This window comes from Lampetra fluviatilis, chromosome 44, assembly GCF_964198595.1.
Source record: "Lampetra fluviatilis chromosome 44, kcLamFluv1.1, whole genome shotgun sequence".
NCBI lineage: Eukaryota > Metazoa > Chordata > Hyperoartia > Petromyzontiformes > Petromyzontidae > Lampetra > Lampetra fluviatilis.
Window position 1 is genome coordinate 4,781,841 of NC_136318.1, and position 18,630 is coordinate 4,800,470.

The 18,630-nt window shown below is 52.3% G+C and overlaps 1 protein-coding gene across 14 annotated transcripts in view; it reads left to right on the forward strand.

The window, feature by feature from the left end:
- Positions 1–18,630, forward strand: part of HUWE1 (HECT, UBA and WWE domain containing E3 ubiquitin protein ligase 1) — a 95,178-nt gene that overhangs the window by 55,259 nt on the left and 21,289 nt on the right. For 8 of the 14 annotated variants that reach the window (XM_078876536.1, XM_078876544.1, XM_078876543.1 and 5 more), the window contains 23 exons: positions 251–332; positions 529–705; positions 1,615–1,834; positions 2,255–2,634; positions 3,377–3,572; positions 3,773–3,952; positions 4,576–4,739; positions 5,008–5,074; positions 5,567–5,787; positions 6,398–6,609; positions 7,198–7,380; positions 8,086–8,258; positions 9,068–9,204; positions 9,625–9,727; positions 9,861–9,971; positions 10,406–10,515; positions 10,646–10,811; positions 11,502–11,733; positions 12,376–12,566; positions 13,441–13,530; positions 14,270–14,421; positions 15,010–15,049; positions 17,739–17,849. In XM_078876536.1, the coding sequence (XP_078732662.1) occupies positions 251–332; positions 529–705; positions 1,615–1,834; positions 2,255–2,634; positions 3,377–3,572; positions 3,773–3,952; positions 4,576–4,739; positions 5,008–5,074; positions 5,567–5,787; positions 6,398–6,609; positions 7,198–7,380; positions 8,086–8,258; positions 9,068–9,204; positions 9,625–9,727; positions 9,861–9,971; positions 10,406–10,515; positions 10,646–10,811; positions 11,502–11,733; positions 12,376–12,566; positions 13,441–13,530; positions 14,270–14,421; positions 15,010–15,049; positions 17,739–17,849 (3,698 nt within the window). The remainder of the gene's footprint in view (positions 1–250; positions 333–528; positions 706–1,614; positions 1,835–2,254; positions 2,635–3,376; positions 3,573–3,772; positions 3,953–4,575; positions 4,740–5,007; positions 5,075–5,566; positions 5,788–6,397; positions 6,610–7,197; positions 7,381–8,085; positions 8,259–9,067; positions 9,205–9,624; positions 9,728–9,860; positions 9,972–10,405; positions 10,516–10,645; positions 10,812–11,501; positions 11,734–12,375; positions 12,567–13,440; positions 13,531–14,269; positions 14,422–15,009; positions 15,050–17,738; positions 17,850–18,630) is intronic. The other 6 variants (XM_078876549.1, XM_078876547.1, XM_078876548.1 and 3 more) reach the window with 4 other exon arrangements.

An 18,630-nucleotide genomic window follows, 5' to 3' on the forward strand; every position in this document is an offset into this window, starting at 1 on the left:
CTGTCCTGGGCCCCCACCGTCCTTCACTAAACCACAATTTTGACTAGTGTGGTGAACTTCGGTCAAACAACTCCCAATGACTGACACAACTTGGGGGGGGGGAGGTCTTCATCCAGCAGTCGATTGACTAAAGTGCTGTCCATTCTGCAATAGTCTTTCCGTGTAAAGAGAACATTTTTAATCTTGTCAGCTGCGTGAGGTTTGTGGCAAAGGAACCGATGACACCGTCGCCCTGTTCCCCCCCCTCCAGGTGGATCACGCCCGTGCTGCTTCTCATCGACTTCTACGAGAAGATGTCGGTGGCCTCCAAACGCCGGGCACAGATGAACAAGGTACGAGTCGTGCACATCGCAAGGAAGCAGAGGCGTCAGCGCACACATGCCCAGACAAATCCTGCTCAGCTTTTTGGAATGTTGGGACGAGTACTGTTGATTCTTTTTTAGACATTCGGCAAATGCCGCTGCCGCAATGTCCTGTTAGCGAGCACGTATTAACGCTTGCACCTCCCCCCCTCTCTGACGCATGCAGTACCTTCAGCCGGCTTCCAACAACTGGCGCTGGTTTGACGACCGCTCGGGCCGCTGGTGCAGCTACAGCAGCGGCAACAACAACACAATCGACGGCGCGTGGCGTGCCGGCGAGAGCAGCGTGCGCTTCACGGCTGGGCGCCGCCGCTACACCGTGCAATTTAACACCATGGTGCAGGTGAGACGTGGTGGCTAGGAGATGTTAACTACCTCGTCTGGTATGCAGGAGCTTGTTTGTTCGATCCCGAACCTGACACCTGTTTAGTTTTAATTTGCATTTTCTCTCCAAGCGGGTCGCGTGGACTTTCCCTGTGCTCTGGGTTTTCTCTCCACATTTAGAAACATGAGTTTAGAGTATTTGGCTGCGATAAATTTCCACGCGATAAGCCACTTCGTTGAGCTGTCATTTATGACCAGGTTGTTAGTGAAAAAGAGTTAAAAAGCTCACTGGGCCCTACCTGGTAAAAAAATAAATAGTTTAGAGACTCGTATGCTTTTGTCGGTGGCCTAGTGAAACAGGCCACCGGCACATTGTTACCATCCTCCGATTAGCACGGTTGGCTACATACAGTGCGAAAGAAGTTCAACATACATCCTGGAATGTTTCATTTGTTGATGGGGTTAGAGCTGGAATGAGCCAAAGATTTGAAAAAATAATTATTGTCAGTTTTCTCCCCAATTAAATTCCACTGGCTATCGGCACCTTGATGAATCCGTTGGTAACTCACGGAGAGCGGTGCATCTCCCTCTGTGGGATAATGGCCCACGGAAACAGTTAACACAAAACTACTTCTAAGATCGCATCGGCAACACATCCTGTTATATAGAAATGTGTTGTCATGTGATGGTAAAACCAACTTCTCAGAGTTGGAATTGAGCCAAAGGAAGTGAAAATCCACAATTAACTTGATGGTCATTTTCATGCTGTCATTGTGAACCATATACTAAAACCATCAAGCTGGTTTAATCACAGCTGTATTAATCCAGAATTCAAACACAAGCTTCCCCTGGCGACTGCCGCTTCTCTATCCGCCACGGTCACTGAATCCACTGAGCCACACGGCACCGTCCCGCCCTTGCTTTTCAGATTAACGAGGAGACGGGAAACCGTCGCCCGGTGATGCTGTCGCTGTTGCGTATGCCACGGAGGGATACTTTGCCCTGCATACCGCTCGCCACCTTCACAATTCCCAAAATTGCCGCCGCCACTGCTTCCACCTGCCCAACGCCCACTCCCGCAAGCCAGGAGCCCGAGCGTGCCATGGAGGAGGGCAAGGAGCCTGACATCAAGGATGCAGATCTCAAAGGTGAGGAGGGCCCTGGGTTGATGTCACCATCGAGGCATAGAAATTAATTTAAAGCATGGGTGGGAACTGGTTACTCCTTGGGTGGGAGACCACACTGGTGCATGCCAGATATTTTTGGTGGGAAGCTCTGAGGTGGCCAGGAGATCGTAGTACTTGGATAAAAGGCATTGTTAGTGATGTTGACTTTCAATCTAAATAGGCTCTCACCAGGGCTAAGTTTCTTGGTCACTGGTAGGCTGGAATAGGTGGCACGAGACTTGTAGCGATCACGAGGGAGATCGACTGGATGCGGTGTGGATGATATGGAAATATTTCTAATGAAACCCTAGATCTCGCCTTGTTAAATCTCAAGGCGCCAAACTGCACCGCCGCCTTACCTTAACGCGGCTGTCTTTGTCTTTGACGCGTCAACGGTGGCAGGTGACGGCGCCGACGTGACGACGCAGTCGAAGCGCGGCGCCGACTCCTCCTCGGACAAGTCCGACTCGGAGCGCGAGGACTCGCCGGAGGGCGTGGTGATCGGCGGCCTCTCGGAGGAGCAGAAGACGGTGCTGATGCGTGCGTGCGTGAGCATGCTCGGCGTGCCCGTCGACCCGTACACGCTGCACGCCACCTTGCGCGTGTGCCTCCGCCTGACCCGCGAGCACCGGCTGGCGGCGCTTTTCGCCGAGCTGCGAGGCCCTCGCCTGTTGCTCGGCCTGACGCAGGCGTCGCGCTTCAGCGGCTTCCTGCCGCTCGCGACGCTCATCTTCAGGCACATCATCGAGGAGCCCAGCACTCTGCGCCACACCATGGAGAAGGTGAGGCTGTGGGCCGGGTCCCTCTCTTGTAGAGAGAGGGCGATAGGCCCACCCCCCCCCCCCCCAATAATGAGAGGATGAACATAAAGTTACCTTAGTCTCAGGAATGACACCGTTTTTTCTTTTGTATTTTAAGCCAAAGTTTGGGTTGGGGAGGGGGGGTACATCTAATTATTCGTTAGGTGCGTGTGTCAGCAGATTTATTTAACTTTATTAGCAAGTGGCTAAGGTTCGGGGTGCATCTTGCCTTCTGCATCTAATCGAGAGAAGACGCTAATCACCCTGAAGGAGGAAAAAACCTGCTGAGATTTGTATTGGCGCAGGAGCTGCCCAGGAACGGCACTCGTGCACAAGTCCACGTTCCCACTGTCCACGAGTCATTTGGGTCTGAGTGTGGCCCTTTTCAGCTTCGCAAGGAGCAGTCTTTAAAAATATGACTTCTGTAATGTGGAAATGGATTGGGTTGTGATTTTATGTTTTAGTATCGCAACTTTGACAGTGCCTGTGTTCCATCGAAGTATTCTCTTGACGGCATTACCGGCATGCATGTTGAACTCCTTGCACACCGTACATAGCCAACCAAGCTAATCGGGGGTGTAGGCATACTTGGCATAAACGTAGCACACGACACGCACGCATACTCGCAGCTCTTATGCGACACTCACACAGCATAAATTCCTGACGACACCGCCACCTTCCGTTCAACAAACCTGCGGTTGGTTCCTTGCGCCCGCGTGTGTAGGTGGTGCGCTCTGCGGTGACGAGTGGCGCGGGCAGCACAACGTCGGGCGTGGTGTCGGGCAGCCTGGGCACGCGCGAGATGCACTACATCCTGCGCGTGCTGGGCCCCGCCGCGTGCCGCCACCCGGACATCTTCGTCGACGTCGCCAAGAGCTGCATGAGGGTGGCGCTGCCGGCGCCGCGGGGCAACGGCACGGGTGGGTCGACAGGCCGCGGGGTTTGACTGGTGGCTTCTCGTGAGCAAAGACGGACACGTCGTGTGCAAGCTACGATCAATGAAAATGACCGTGTTGGCAGTGAACTGTCTTAAATGTCTAAAAAATGTAGAAAATAATAAATGTGCGATTTAAAGCAAATCCCATGTATTTTTTTTTCTTCCCCGTTTACGTTTGCCTAGCATCCGACGACGACGCGGAGAACCTGCGCATCAAGGGCCCCAACGCCGTGCAGCTGCTCAAGACGACGCCGCTGAAGCCGGCGGCGCAGCCCGTGATCTCGGAGCCAATCCGCGAGGTCGTGCACGACCTGCTCAATGCGCTCGCCAAGTACCACGCTTCCGAGGACGGTAAGCCGCTAGGTACCTACCTCCCACCACTTCTCGCTCGCTTACACCCCTGTCCCCCCTGCAACTTTGAATACCGTTTTTTCTAACACTTTCCAACTAAGAATGAGTGTTAGTTGTGTCCATCCGTTTGTAATAGAGTGCGGGGGGTGGTCACGATAGCTCTCGTGAAGATGAAGCATTATTACCGAAACTGGAGCATGGAATTGTGTTGTTACTACGGACTAACCATATAAAACATTGGCCAAAGTGATCAAAGGGTTTTCCCTCCATCACAACCCCCCGCTTTCTTGCACCCACTTGCTTGAAAGCATTATACAGTCGTTGCGTCTGTGCTCGGGGGGGCAGCAGGGGTGAAGGGAGATAATGCAATTTTACAGCAAAGTAAATGCTTTTAGCACTGGGTTAATTTAGCCAATTTTTGTATAACCCTTTTATTAGTTTGTCCAGTTTTCTGTAGGGGAAGTCCCCATTAGCAACACACCACGATACCAAAATTATGTTCCTATTGGACAATTCTTGAGAGGTTAATCGTGGACCCCCCCCCTCCCCGCCCATTACAGAGCTAACGCATAAAAGTTTCACTAACTCTGCCGTTGTGGGGCCTGACCCGCTTTCCCCATGTGAATGGTGCGCAGGCGAGAAGGGAGACGGCAAGGGGATGAGCGCCAGCCAGGAGCTGACCCAGCTCCTGCAGGATCTGGGCGATGACATCTACCAGCAATACCGCGCTCTCACACAGCAGGGCGGTCCCGGCGTTCCCGAGTTCGAGACGCAGCCCTCCTTCGCCATCACCGTGCCGGTAACGCCGGCCCCTCACCTCAACCCCAAGCCCTCGAATTATTCAAATTAATCATTTATTTTTTTAGCACACTTCTCATCGATAAAGGCATCTCGTACGTGCGAAAAAGAGACGCAGTGAAGCTTTCCTGGATAGATAAAATATTATTTAAATGTGTAAAATTACGCTTAAACTGCGCCTTGCATCTGTAGCCTCCTCCCCCCTATGCCTAATCGTTGATCTCATTCCTCGTCTTTTGTCTGGTGGTGGTGTTCGCTTGTGCCGGCAGGCACCGGTGTTTGTGCCTGAAAGCGGTGCCGCAGACCCGAGCCAGCCAGGGACATCGCAAGCGGAAGGTGAGTTAGCGCGCAGAGAATCCTGAACCCCATTCGTAAAACCTAGCCGACTGCTGAAACGGTTGTCTTAGAGCTATCGATTTACTGAAAGATGTTAGTCATTCCGAGAACAAAAAGTATTACAAGTATGAGATGTGCACAGAAACATTGGCGAAAATTTAAGATTGGCCAAAATGCAAGTTTGTTTATTATTCAGCAGGCATCCCCAAGATTGGAGAGTTGGCAAAAGCATTCGCGGATTACTTTGTGGGTTGCGATTGATTGCTCGAGACACCTATTGACAGACTTGTGAAGGACCATATTTCTAAAATAATCGGACATTTTTTTTACGTGACAACCATTTGCCTTTTAACTTGGTGAACCAAACTCAATACGAGGATGAGCCCCAGTGTAACATGGTAACCTGCCTGTACACACAGCCGCAGTTCCTCGTAAGACACTCACCGAAGCTAGCTATAACATATCGGTGGCGTGAAACTGTGACTCTTCCAGTGGTCGCTGTGGGAGAGGATAAGGATGCTAGCAAGGAGAAAGGAGACAAGGCGGCGGAGGATGGGAAGCCGAAGGGGAAGGCGGCAGCTGCAGCCGCCCCCCTCATCCCCAAGTCGGCCATCTTGCGGCTGCTAGCCGAGCTGGTGCGCTCCTACATCGGGTGTGCGTCGCTCATCGTCAGCTACGGCTTCACCACGGGGCAGTCGGAGCTCATCAAAGAGGTGAGGGGGCCCAGCCTCTGGGAAGAGGGTGTGAAATGATTGATGCCGTTAACTTTGTCACGATAACTATCATAAACGATGATGCAATGTAAAGGAGAGTTTGATTCAAGGTTGTGTTGCCATTAGAGATTTACCCTAGAGAAAACTGGCCACATTGAACCAAAGGGTTGCCTAAAAGTTGACGATGGAAACACCTCTTTGTCAAGGGTGATGACATCGCACGTGTGCACGCCTCACCTCTCCCCTTGAAGCCATTACATGTGACTTATGCAGCAGAATGACGTATGTCATGTCATACGTCATTCTGCTGGATATCTGTGAAAACGAGCTTTGAAGCTAATCGGATTCCTCTAGTATAAATAAATATTTTGATTCGGATCTATTCGCTTTGTGAAAATCTCATTGCGGCTCCAAAGGTAACGTCATCGCTAATTTAATACTTCGGAGGACAAGCATTGAAAAGCGCAACAGAATCATTGTTGCCTTGTGACCGCCTGTAATGTGGCCCTAATACTTGCACCAAATCTCACCCCTGCGTGACCGTGAGTCGGCGCTCGCCCCACAGTCGCCACACTCGGACGCTAACCGCCACATGCGCACGCTCTTGCAGGACTGCAGCGTGCTGGCGTTCGTGCTGGACCAGCTGCTGCCCCAGACGCAGACAGCTGGAGACAAGGACTCGCCGGCTCTTGCCCGCCTCTTCCTGGCCAGCCTGGCTGCCGCCAACCAGTGCAGCGATGCGCAGCTGGCGCTCGTCACGGAGGTGAAGGCAGCGCTGGGACGGGCGCTCGCATTGCCCGAGAGCGCGGAGAAACACGCGAGGTATGGAGCGCGATCACGGAATGCACAACTCATTTTACATGCTTCATGTACGGATCATCATCATCATTCTCCATGATCAGTCCATGAACCCCCCCCCCCCCCCGCTATGTAGCCATCCCTTTTACTATAATCAATACGACAGCCACAGATTAGTTTTTTTTATTTGCTTACGGTCGTAATTTATCTCATATAAGATAAATGACCAACACAGAGAGCACTAATGAGAGCACAGTAGATAGGCACTAGCAAGCATCTTCAATTGAGCGAGCTTAGAGGAACTTGGGAAAAGAGATGATGGGAGGGATTTCCGAAGTAGAGCAGGCCAAGGGAAGGAGGAGAGAGGTAAACGTTGCATCCTGCAAAATTCGTGGTTGGTATGCAGTACAGATGAGTGGATTGGTCAGTCTGCTAGAAACACCTATCTGCAATAACCATGGCGGCAGCTATAATAGAGTAAGGAAGAAGCGACTGAACGGCAGTGGTTGAGTGGAACCGTTAAAGAGTGGGCAGCGCCAACCACAACTAAACTGTTTGCGCCTTCCACACCGCTGAAAACGGGTTGCGTGTCTCGCTCGCGCGCGTCATCAGGCTGCAGGCGGTAATGTGCATCATCAGCACCATCATGGAGTCGTGCCCGTCCAGCTCCAGCTTCTACAGCGGCCCCACCATCAAGTCGCAGCAGAACGGCGTCAACAACATCATCCGCCTCTTCCTCAAGAAGGGGCTGGTCAGCGACCTCGCAAGGGTGCCCCACAGCCTCGACCTGTCCAGGTAAACGCAACCCTGTGGGCGTACGCCGTGCGAAGGCCGGGAATACGGGACAGTGCATGAGGTGTGGGCGCGAGGATGAGATGTGAACGCTGTAGCGTCACCTTAAAGTGACTTTGGGAGGAAGGCCGTGGAGGCATTAGGTGCGCCTGATGGTCATCTTGGAATGGCTGAAAAGGGCGATGGAGAGTTGCACTAATAGGAACAATCTCTTGACACGTGCGTTTTACTAATTATATTGCCCTTTATATACCCGGGAAAGCCTAACTGCGTTTGGATACTCCTTATGAGGAGGATCCTGCAACCTTGGGATGTTCGCTCTGTTCCACGAATGAGCGTTTGGCTGCATGTGGGGCAAACCCACCATGCATTCAAGGGGGTATAAACGTAGATTAACTTGGCAGTCCCAGCCTACAACAGCTGATATTCCCACGCAGTATCCCATCTAAGCACGAAGCAGTCTGAGCCCCACTTAGCTTTCGACATTTGGCGAGGTGTTGTCACATTCATAGTGATTTTGCTTAACTTAAATCTATTCCGTACACACGCGATTCGTTGTGTGTATCCCGCGCCTCCGATTAGCACGGTTGGCTACGTCTGGTGCGAAAGAAGTTCAACATGCATACGTATCTGCTGTGTAGGGAACTGGCTTTGATTGACGGCATCCGAGCACGATATTTACGTACTTGTCCGTTTAAATCCTCGCAGTCCCAACATGGCGAACACGGTGAACGCGGCCCTGAAGCCGCTGGAGACGCTGTCGCGCATCGTGAACCAGCCGAGCGGCCTGTTTGGCGGCAAGAGCGCCGGCGGCAAGGGCAAGGCCGAAGCCGAAACTGGCGCCAATGCCTCCGACCCCAACAGCAACACGCAGGACGCCGGTAAGGGCCTCACCACCACCGCCCCTCCCTCCTCCAACGGTGAAAAAGGCCCCGTATAGACTTTAACAGACTGTTGTTCCAATTGTTGACTAGTTAATATACAAGAATGTGTACACAGATTTCCCCCTCCCCCCATATAGCCTATATGGACCATTGGGGCAAGTGCTGTTAACGTGCACCTATGAAGGTCGGCACGGTTGAGGTTGCCCGTACCACACCCAGCCACCCATATCTTCCCCGTGGTGATATTTATACACCACCCCAGGTACTCATTGAAGGCTGATTCGACCTAAGGCAGACAGAGGACCAGTTCAGATATCACGCCCCACTTTTGTTAACTGTGGCTGTGAATCAAATTCAGGTCGTCGGATTAGCACTTATTCCTGTTTCAAAGCAAGAGTTAATCCGTTACATGGCCTTTTAATGCCACCATACAGCCATTTCTGCCATGACCATATTATCCGGATTACAAGAGACACTTTTCTTTTTTCCAGCGCCCACTGTATTTCAGAACTATATATTTGACAACCTTGTTTCCCACTTTCCTGGGATGTCGTATTTTGCATGCAAATTATTTTTTTTTTTTCAAAATCACCAAAAACTTTGAGATGCACTGTACTTTTCAGCGCATCTTATAATCCAAACAAAACGGTAATCCACGTTAGACTGTTGTTAAGGAATGACGACTGGTATACATTTTAATGCCATTCTGAAATGACGACGCCGGAGACCTGCATTCCAATCAGGTTTGGCTATAACAGAAAAACAAATTCCACTCTCGGTCCGCAAAAAACCCCCATGGTGTGCAGGAGGCACGAGCGAGGTGGCGCAGGAGAACGTGCCGCCCGCGGCGGTGGCCGACGGGGACCTGATGGAGGGCGAGGCAGAGGGAGACGGAGTCGGCCTCCCCCACAGCCAGGGCTCCCTGCACCCGGAGGAGATGCAGGTGTGGGCACGCGCGTCACCCATACAGAGCCCCCCCCCCCCCCCCCAGACCAGCAGTTCTCAACCCGTGGGCCGGGCTCCTTGGGGGTGTGATGGGTCGGGAGTGGAGTGGGGGGGGTTTCGCAAGGCTTTTAGGTGGAGGTGGGGGAGCGCAGGCTGCGGCACGGACACGAAGCAGGAGCAATATTAAATGTGTGCGGGGAATGTCGGTGCCATGTGTCTGGGACAAACTAATACACGATATAAAACACGTGTCTTTTTAATGCTGCGTTGACGAGAGACGTGGACGCGTGATCTCTCTATTTTTTCCTGAGTAATTTGGGGTGGGGGACACAAGGGCCGGGGGGACCATCTCCTCCGCGATTGGCCGCGGGTGCGGTGGCGGTGGCGGTGGCGCAGCGTGACACGTGGTGTGGTGCAGCAGGTCGAGAACGAGCTGGAGGAGCTGATCGGGGAGCTCCTGGAGAGGGAGGACATGAACAACGTGACCGACATCCTGGCCGAGGCGTGCATCATCCACCGCGGTGAGACGCACTCTCACATCGCAGTGTGACGAAAACCGAGCGGAAATAAGGAAAAAGACGAAAACGACCAAAGATGTGGGGTGCTGGTTTGTGTTTGCCGGTACGTAATCATTTGTTTTCCGGGGGCCTGCAGGTCAGTCGGACGCAAGTCACGCTGTGGAGGACGAGTCTCAGGAGGATGTGCTGATGGATGTGGCGCCCTCCAACCTCGGCCAGAGCCAAGCGCGTGCCGGAAACCGGGAAGGTACAATCTCCCGCTCACTCTTAATCTCGCGTGCCGGAAACCGGGAAGGATACAATCTCCCGCTCACTTTTAATCTCCCCACCCCGCCGATTCCTCGACGAGACGATACGCCATCGTCGAATGTCATCCGTTCTAGATTTGAAGCTTTCGTGACTGCAAGGATTCATATTCTTAGGTTTTTTCGGTAGGTGACTTTACCGGTATATATACAAATACTGTTTCTTGGAATTTCTCTCACTTGATACAGCAATCGTGCTGTGACGGTTCCACCTGAAGACGGAAGCTTGTGTTGCCTCCGAAACGTCGTGATTTTATTTTTATTTTACTTTTATTAATTTAAATTTTTTACCTACGTGACTTTACCGAAAAAGCCTAAGAATATAATGTCATCCGCTCGAGCCCGGTCGATGTATGTCGTTTGTGTTGCCCACCAGACCCTGAAGACGACGAACACACGCAGGAAGAGGAGGAGAGCAGCGGCAGTAACGAGGACGAGGACGACGACAGCCACGTGGGCGAGGAGGACGAAGAGGAGGACGATCAGGTGACGTGACGTGGGCCGGCAGTTTTGCCGTCGCACATATCGCATCAAATTCGTCTGGTGGAAAAAAGCTCAATCGGTCGGCGGCGAGACGGTGAAACGCTTGACGGCCTTTCGCGCGTTTGTGCCGCAGGACGAGGAAGGAGACGAGGGCGAGGAGGAGGATGAGGAGGACGATGACGAGGAGGGCTCCGAGATGGAGTTGGACGAGGAGCTGCACGACGTCGACGAGTCGCTCTTCCGCTACGACCAGGACGACGACCTCATCATCGAGTTCGACACCATGTTCCCCACGAGCGGTAAGGCCCCACCGGTCGCGTCAACACGTGACGGGTGAGCCCAGGGGTTGTTTTATTTGTATTACAACTCAACGAGAGCCCTGTGCAAAGCGCCGATCACAACGGAGGGGGAACAGAAATTCCGCGGACAACAACAGCAGCCCGAATGTGGCGTGGCAGGGCTTCGTGAAGGGGCAGAATTGGGCTCGCTTACCCCACCCAGATGGGGATGACGAACGAAGGCAATGATTGTTTATATGGGAGGGGGGGAAAAGGGTATGGGGAAAAATAACGAACTTAAAAAAGGGGTAAGCATTTACACCATTGGAACCTCATTTGCCAGTAAAAAATATGATAATTAGTTTTTTACCCTTCTATCTGGCAACAAAACTGACACCTTTTTTTTTACAAGGAGTCATGTTTGCATAGACCACAATACCTGCAGTCATAATGCAGTCTCTGGTGTGGACCAATCAACTTCAAGGACAGTGCATATATTATCAGAGTTATGTTTTTTGTTTGCATTATGGCTGCAGGTATTGTGGTCAATGCAAACATGACTCCTTGTAAAAAAGTTGTCAGTTTTGTTGCCAGGGTAAAAAACAATTACCATAAAAAGGGGGTCAGGAGGGGGGGGGAGCCAGAGGTTGTTTTACACCGGCGCACAGATTGCCAACCGCCGGCTCTCAACCCGTGTTCTCCCTTCCGCAGCCGACATCCCGCCGGCGCCAGGCACGGTGCCGTCCTCCCACCCGCTGCTGACGCGGCAGTCTGACCACGGGGCGCTGGGCGTGGGAGCGCCGGGCTCGTCGCGCCTCGTGGGCACGGCGGCCGTGAGCCGCAACACGCGCGGCGCGCGCTCCTTCACCAGCTCTGCCGGGCACACCATCCACGTGCACTATCCGGGCAACCGGCAGCCCAACGCGCCGCTCATCCTGCAGAGGTGCGGCGCTCACGCGCGCGCGCACGCACACGCATGTGACTTGCTGGTACCCCGCGAAGCGTCACGAGTGGGTTTTTTCCAGTTCGCCGTGATTACCTGAAGACTGCTATGAAAAGAATGCGCATAAAATCGATAAGTCGCCGTTATTACCGAAAAGACGCCGCCTGGAGGAGGTTTAATCCTCATGCGCATGATCAGTAAGGATTCGTAAAATAGAAACAATTTTGGTCACCAAGATCACGATCAACCGATTTCTCTGAAGTTGACATCTCGTGGTTTATTTTTATGATGATAAACAAGACGCGCGACCTTGCACGTTTGTGTGTGCATGCGTGTGTGGAGCACTAGCGCAGTGGTTCGCACACAGCACTACAAACCCCAGCGGTGACGCGAGTGTGGTTCCCGGCCATAGTCAACGTCAGTGGCGAATATCTCGAACCATTCCTTGGCCTCTGCTAATTCGACTCAATTCAACCACTGGTCGAGTGTGTAAACGTCAGCACTGGAGAGGCAAAGGCGGCCCGCACCACTTCCTCGAGTGTCGTGGCGGCCTTCACAGGCGCTCGCCAACAGTCTGCACGACTAGCACGGGGGTGGGTGGGTGATGGTGTTTGATCGTTGCCGTTTTGTGCGGGGCGGCAGGCTGCTGGGCCCGTCGGCGGCGGCCGACATCCTGCAGCTGAGCAGCAGCCTCCCCGTGCAGGGCCGCGGGCGCACACGCCTCCTCGTCGGCAACGACGACGTGCACATCATCTCGCACAACGAGGACGACCTCCTCGAAGACTTCTTCCACGAGCAGACCACCAACGCCAGCCAGTCCGGCCCATCCTCCTGTAATTGTCAAACTCATCGTGACTCTCCCACCCCCCCCTCTGCCTCGGTCTCCTTTGTCTTCATGACCAGTTGGGGGGGGGGGGGGTTTCTTGCTCCTGCTGTTGTATTATTGGTCCTGTCTCCGGGTTCTGTTGTTTTTGATCTTCTTAGATCTTTGATAACTTGGCTACTGTGAGTTTAGCACCTGCACATTAATTAATTATATAACTCCCTTTCCATGTATATTCGTTGAACTTATTTCGCACCGGACGCAGCCAACCGTGCTCATTGGAGTTGCGGGGGAAGGACAACAAACTAAACACAAAAAGCAGTGAAAAATAAATTAGTTTTCAATCTTGATATAGAAGTACATAGCTCCAGTGGCTTCTTAATATTGGAAGGAAGAGCGTTCCAGATAGCCACAGAAGTGCATTTGAAAGTGCGCTATGTGCTGACCGTCTTCGTCCGATGGCCAGCCAAAAGCCGCTGGAGTGTGTTGGCTGCCACGCTGGCTGTAGTAGTTTCTGGTCACCGGTCAGACAATCCCTTCTCGCGACCCGTCCTGCTCAAAAGGCCACTTTCCTAAACAGTCATGTGTCTAACTTGCTTATATTCTCCAATCCATGTGCAACTCCCCAATTCATGCACCTCATGCATGCTCATTTGCACACTCTTCAAATTGTGTTCCATTTTTCTCTTCCAATATCCATGGCTATTAATGAAAGTAACTTAAATGTTTGTAAAAAAAAATTACGTGGCGGTTAAACAAACGCCTTACCTATGATGACAAAAGATCTGGCGGTTTATTGACGTGTGGATTTGAGGAGTGACCTCTTGCGGCAGGGATAAAGACCGGCCGTGTCTCCCGCTCACCTTGCGCGCATTTCTCTGCAGGTACTCTGTCGAGCATCCCCACGGCGCTGGCTCGCTGGACAGAGGAGTGCCGCGTCCTGGACGGGGAAAGCACGCACGGCTGCGTCGCAGGTAACCAGCAAAGCTCGCAACGATTACTCCACCACCCACGAATTCTAATCGATTCCGATGCCATCAATTAGGCCTTTTAATTGATTATAATTTTTTTGTATTGTGGTTGATTATATATTTTTTTGGATTGTTGTTTTTGATTAACGTTCCCACCGCCAACATCGGTGCCAGGTATTTGAACTGGTTCTGGGCCCCCCTCCATAGGTTGATTCGGCCTTAAAAACGAGTACCCTATAGTGTGCAGTGCAATAAACATCAGCACTGGTGAGACAGAGGCATCCGAGCTCAAATTGGCCACACCACATCAACAGTCTGTGCAGGCGATTGTGAGGGATGTTTGTGGATGTCTTTGGGTACGTTTGTGCATCACGAGTGACAGTCACACACCATGGTGTGTGTGAAAGTGTGCGAGCCCTCGTGTGTGTGGGGAGCGGTTGGCACAGTTGGCACAGTAGGGGGGCACAGGTGGTGCATCAGCCAGTCGTCTCAGTCAGTCGACCCGTGGCACCTGGGTCTGTTCCGTGACCTGCCAGCGGGCGTTCGACACTTCACGTGGCCTCAAGGTGCGCATAGCCTGGCACAAGCGTCGTGGTGACGTCACCGCCACTTAGTGGCGAGTGGCGGTTGTTGTTGGGGAGCGGTAGTGTAGTGCCTAGCCCACTGTGCTACGAACTAACAGCACTTGCCCCACAACTTTGAGGACGACTACATGTTGGGCGGGGTTCTTTGTGTTTTGTAGTGGTGAAGCTGCCAATCATCCAGCACCTGGAGGCCCTGCGTGACGAGGAGCTGGAGGAGAGGAGGGAGAAGCGGAGGCGGCAGCAGGCCGAAGAGGAGGCCAAGAAGGCCGACGTCAGGGCGAAGGAGGACCGCGAGAAGGAGGCCTCACAGGTACTCGCCGCTGCCTGTGTTCTTCCAAGTCGACACAGATTGGATCATCAACCAGAGGTCGCAACCGGGTACCCGATGCCCATACCCTACCCGATACCCGGCTACCCGTACCCGGCCGGGTACGGGTAGCCGTTTGTGACCCTGGTGCGGCCGGGTACGGGTAGGCCGTGAGTCACTGGTGAGTAGCCGTTTGTCACTCATTTCGGGTAGGGTACGGGTAGGGAACGGGTACCCGTACCCGGCCGGGTACGGGTACCCGTTCCCTACCCGTACATTTGCGACCCTGGTGCGGCCGGGTACGGGTAAGGAATCAAAACCCGTTTGCGACCTCTGTCATCAACCCATTGACTGCACTGCCATTGTATCGCGAGTGCTGAATTACATGTGTGTGACCGTATATGGGCGAGTGCCCTACTGGTGAGAATTCCGTGCAATCACAGTAATGTTTAACACGTAGGCTTTAGCGAACAAAAACCTTTATTATGAATCCCAGTAATGGCGGTTAAATAGCTTTAAATCACACAAATGTTTTGTTCAACAATTTTTATCTCTACGATAATACATTCTGCAAAATTTTGTTTGTTGCAGGGCAGTGAAGTTGCCGTGTCCTCAAGCTCCGTATCCACAGGTGCGTTGTAGTTTGGCTTCTCATTCCTCAGTCTGAGTGTGGGTATTAACATCGGTGATTCAATGTGCTCGGTTGTCTGCTTCTCCATCCGACAGATTGTCCATACGTTTATTTGGCATGCAGTATTCCTTCAACGTGTTGGCCACTTCGTAAAATGTTGAGCTGGGGAGTACAAACGTCAGCCGTGTGGGTGATTGCTACAAAGTCGTGGAAATGCAGTTGTGAAGTCAACAGCATATTTTGCCTCCACTTTGGTAACACAGAACACGGACCCAATTTTAAATGTTGCAGAAAGGTACTCCCATTCGTCCCCATCGTCCTTGTAATTTGTAATTCACTTAAAGTTGACGTTGATAACGAAAATATTTGCCTCTTTGTTATACAGACATGCTGTCATTAGCTGGTTTTGTAGAAAACAAATATTACTCAAGGTCTTTCGACTCGACATTTGAATTAATTTATGGCATTTCTTGTGTGTTGATGCTCAACGCTTATGCCTGCAAGGCCTGTGTTGCGAAACGAGTGTCCGCCTGCCGCGCGTGCGCCTACCGCGCGGACGAAGAGGAGCGATGAGTGCGCCCTGGGATGAGGTAGTAGGTTGTATAGTTTCAGGGTCACACCCAAACTGGGAGTTAACTGTACAATCTACTCTCTTTCCCAAGGCGGCACGCTGTCTGCCGGCTCTCCTTTCAAACCCTCGCCTGCGCCGGTCTCGCCCGCTTGCGTGTCGTGTCACTGTGGGTCGCGTTGCACTGGGCCGGAACGCGACGCGCTGCCTGCGCTGTTTCACTAAACTCAGCGACGTGTGGTTTGCGGGGTGGGGGGGGAGGGTTCTTTTTAGCAGCAGCAACGGCTGTTTGCGATGTGCGGTGGTTCGCATGCCCGCGCTGTAGATCCGGACACCGGAGTTTGATTCCCGGCTACCACCCGTGGCGAGTGATTACCAGTCCTTCATTCCCCCGGCACAAACCCGCACTGACCAGTGTGGTGAAGTATGGCCAAACAATCCCCTTGACAAACTCCCCAACACGTGGGGAGGCCTTCATCCAGCAGTGAATTGATAAAGGCTTTCAATTGTTATAATTTTTATCTGCAGCATGGCCTGTGTCGTTCAGTTAACGATGTGCCACAAGATTGGTATTGGTCGACATCCATAAGCAAAGTATTGTTTGGTAACAGTTTGAGCCAGAGCAGTTGTATTTGTTGATCCCGTCTGTAGTAATGTTTAGAAGCACTGCCTGATTTTATTGCAAGTGCAGAACAATTTTCAAAGCCAGTAGCGGACATCTGTTATTCCGAGCTAATACCACACTGAGAAATGCCACAAGGAGCCGTGATAGTATTTTCCACACTAAAACAGAGGTTTCCCTGGATCTTAACAAGCTTTGTAAAGTTTTGGAAGCTATACGCTAATTGAAGCGTTTTATCAGCTCCCAGGATCCCGTCCCCCCACATCTTCAACCACTCTTCAACTCTGACCATCAGAGCCATCTCATTAGTAAGCGGGCTCCCGAAGACATGGGAAGAGATACTGACCCAGACAAAGACACAGGAGACAAATATCCAGATGTAAAGAGAAAAGAAATAGACCCAGAATGCTAAGAGGACAGTTGGACACCAGACCCACACAACAAGATAGAGAGTAACACATGTAAAATGACAGTCACAGAGACATGGAGCGAGACATATAGATAGAGACACACCCAGACAATGAAAGACACATGAAAAAACACATTAAGGCAGTCATAGACATAAACGGTGACACAGTAAGAGACCCGGAGGTACGCATAGGGAGACGCTAAGCAGACGCACGTAGACAGACAGCATTTTATGTCCACCCACTTCCAACCCGAGTAACAACCCTTACACCTGCACATCCTGCACACACTGCTGACCGTGTTGAGCGTGCGCCCTAGGAGAGGAACGCAGCTTTGAGCGGGAGCTGCCTTGCGTCTTCGTTGCGGGCGAGTTAAAAGTCGCCCCCCCCCCCCCCCCGACCTCCCTCCACCCTGCTAGCCGTGCGAGTGCGCAGGGTGAGGTAGTAGGTTTTGTAGTTCTGCGGGCAGGGATTTTGCCCAGCGAGTGGAGATGAACTATATAATCTACTGCCTTGCCCGGAGCCTCGCCTGTGTCATCCCAGGAGCTGCTCTCTGTCCCACTCTTCTCTCTTTGTGGCCCCCCCTACCCGTAGTCACCGTGCTGAGCCGTATGTTTACGTGCTCTCTCTCCGGACAAAAAAAATCCACCGATGAATACAAGGTTCACTGATAAATTCCTGTTGCCCACAATCCATGGCCGAGCGGTGGCGCGGTGGTTGGCATTCTCTGCTGTGAACCCAGCGACCTGAGTTTGATTCGCAGCCACTGTTAACATCAGTGGTGAGTGAATATCTGATATCTGAACAGGTCCAGCATTTAACTCCCTAACAGCGCCCTGCCACCCATTAACTTGGCTGTCACCAAGTATGGTCTTCAGTGTGAGGCCGTGTGTTGAGAAATTTCTTCACTCGAGCATTCACCACGCACAGCTGTGGACATCTTCAGAAGTTGAAGTGAGCAATCTGGCTTGGTCTCGGCCATAGCTGGGAAGAGCACAGTTGTATCACGAAAGCCTCCTACTTCCGCGCCAGTTAGCTTAGCTCGTGGGTGTTGCTCACTAATGGCGCGTGCGTGGCTGCCGGTGCGCGCAGTCTCCAGCCTCGCCAGCACCGTCTCGGCCGCGGCCGACGCCATCAGCAGCATGGCCGCCTCCATCGCCGAGGCAGCCATGCAGGCGATCAACACACAGAACGAGGCTCGCGGTGAGTGAGACCTCCACAGAGCCCCCCCCCCACCGCTCACTCGCTCCCTCCCTCTCAGCGTGTCTCCCCTCCCATATCTCGCGTCGTACGTTTATCCAGGAGAGCCTCGCTGACTCGATCGCCCTATAAAGTTTGGGCCCTCATTATCATCAGTCATGATCAATCCACTGCTGGATGAATGCCCCCCCCCCCCCAATCCACATGCAAATCTTTCATGCCCAGTGATGAGGATGTTTGAGTGGGTCCACAGTTTACCCCTCCCTTCACTCTCGGTTGTTGTTGCGGTGCTGTGCCCGAGGTGGGGCGTTGGGTGGCGGCAGTACGGACTTCGTGGGATCGCTTTTGATGCATGTGGGCGTGTGAAGAGCGTCACTGTTTGCCCTATATCGTTCCCATTCACGAAGCGGTACTGGATGTGATTACTCGGGGTGGGTGAAGTGGAAGGTGGAAGCTAACACGGACTGTGTAGCACACTGCGATTATAGAAAAACTATAAACTTTTTAATTTTACCAAGTAAGGCCCACTGAGCGATATCGCTTATATAGCTCAGTGGACCTGGCCACAAATGATAGCTCAACGAAGTGGCTTATCACGTGGAAATTCATAGCAGCCAAATACTCTAAACAAATGTTTCTAAATGTGAAGGGAAAATCCGGAGGACCCGGAGAAAATCCACACGACCACGGGGAGAACATGCAAACTCTAAATATACAGGTGTCGGGGTTGGGGATCAAATCCACGACCTCCTGGATAACAGGCGAGGTATTGACTGACCAAGAG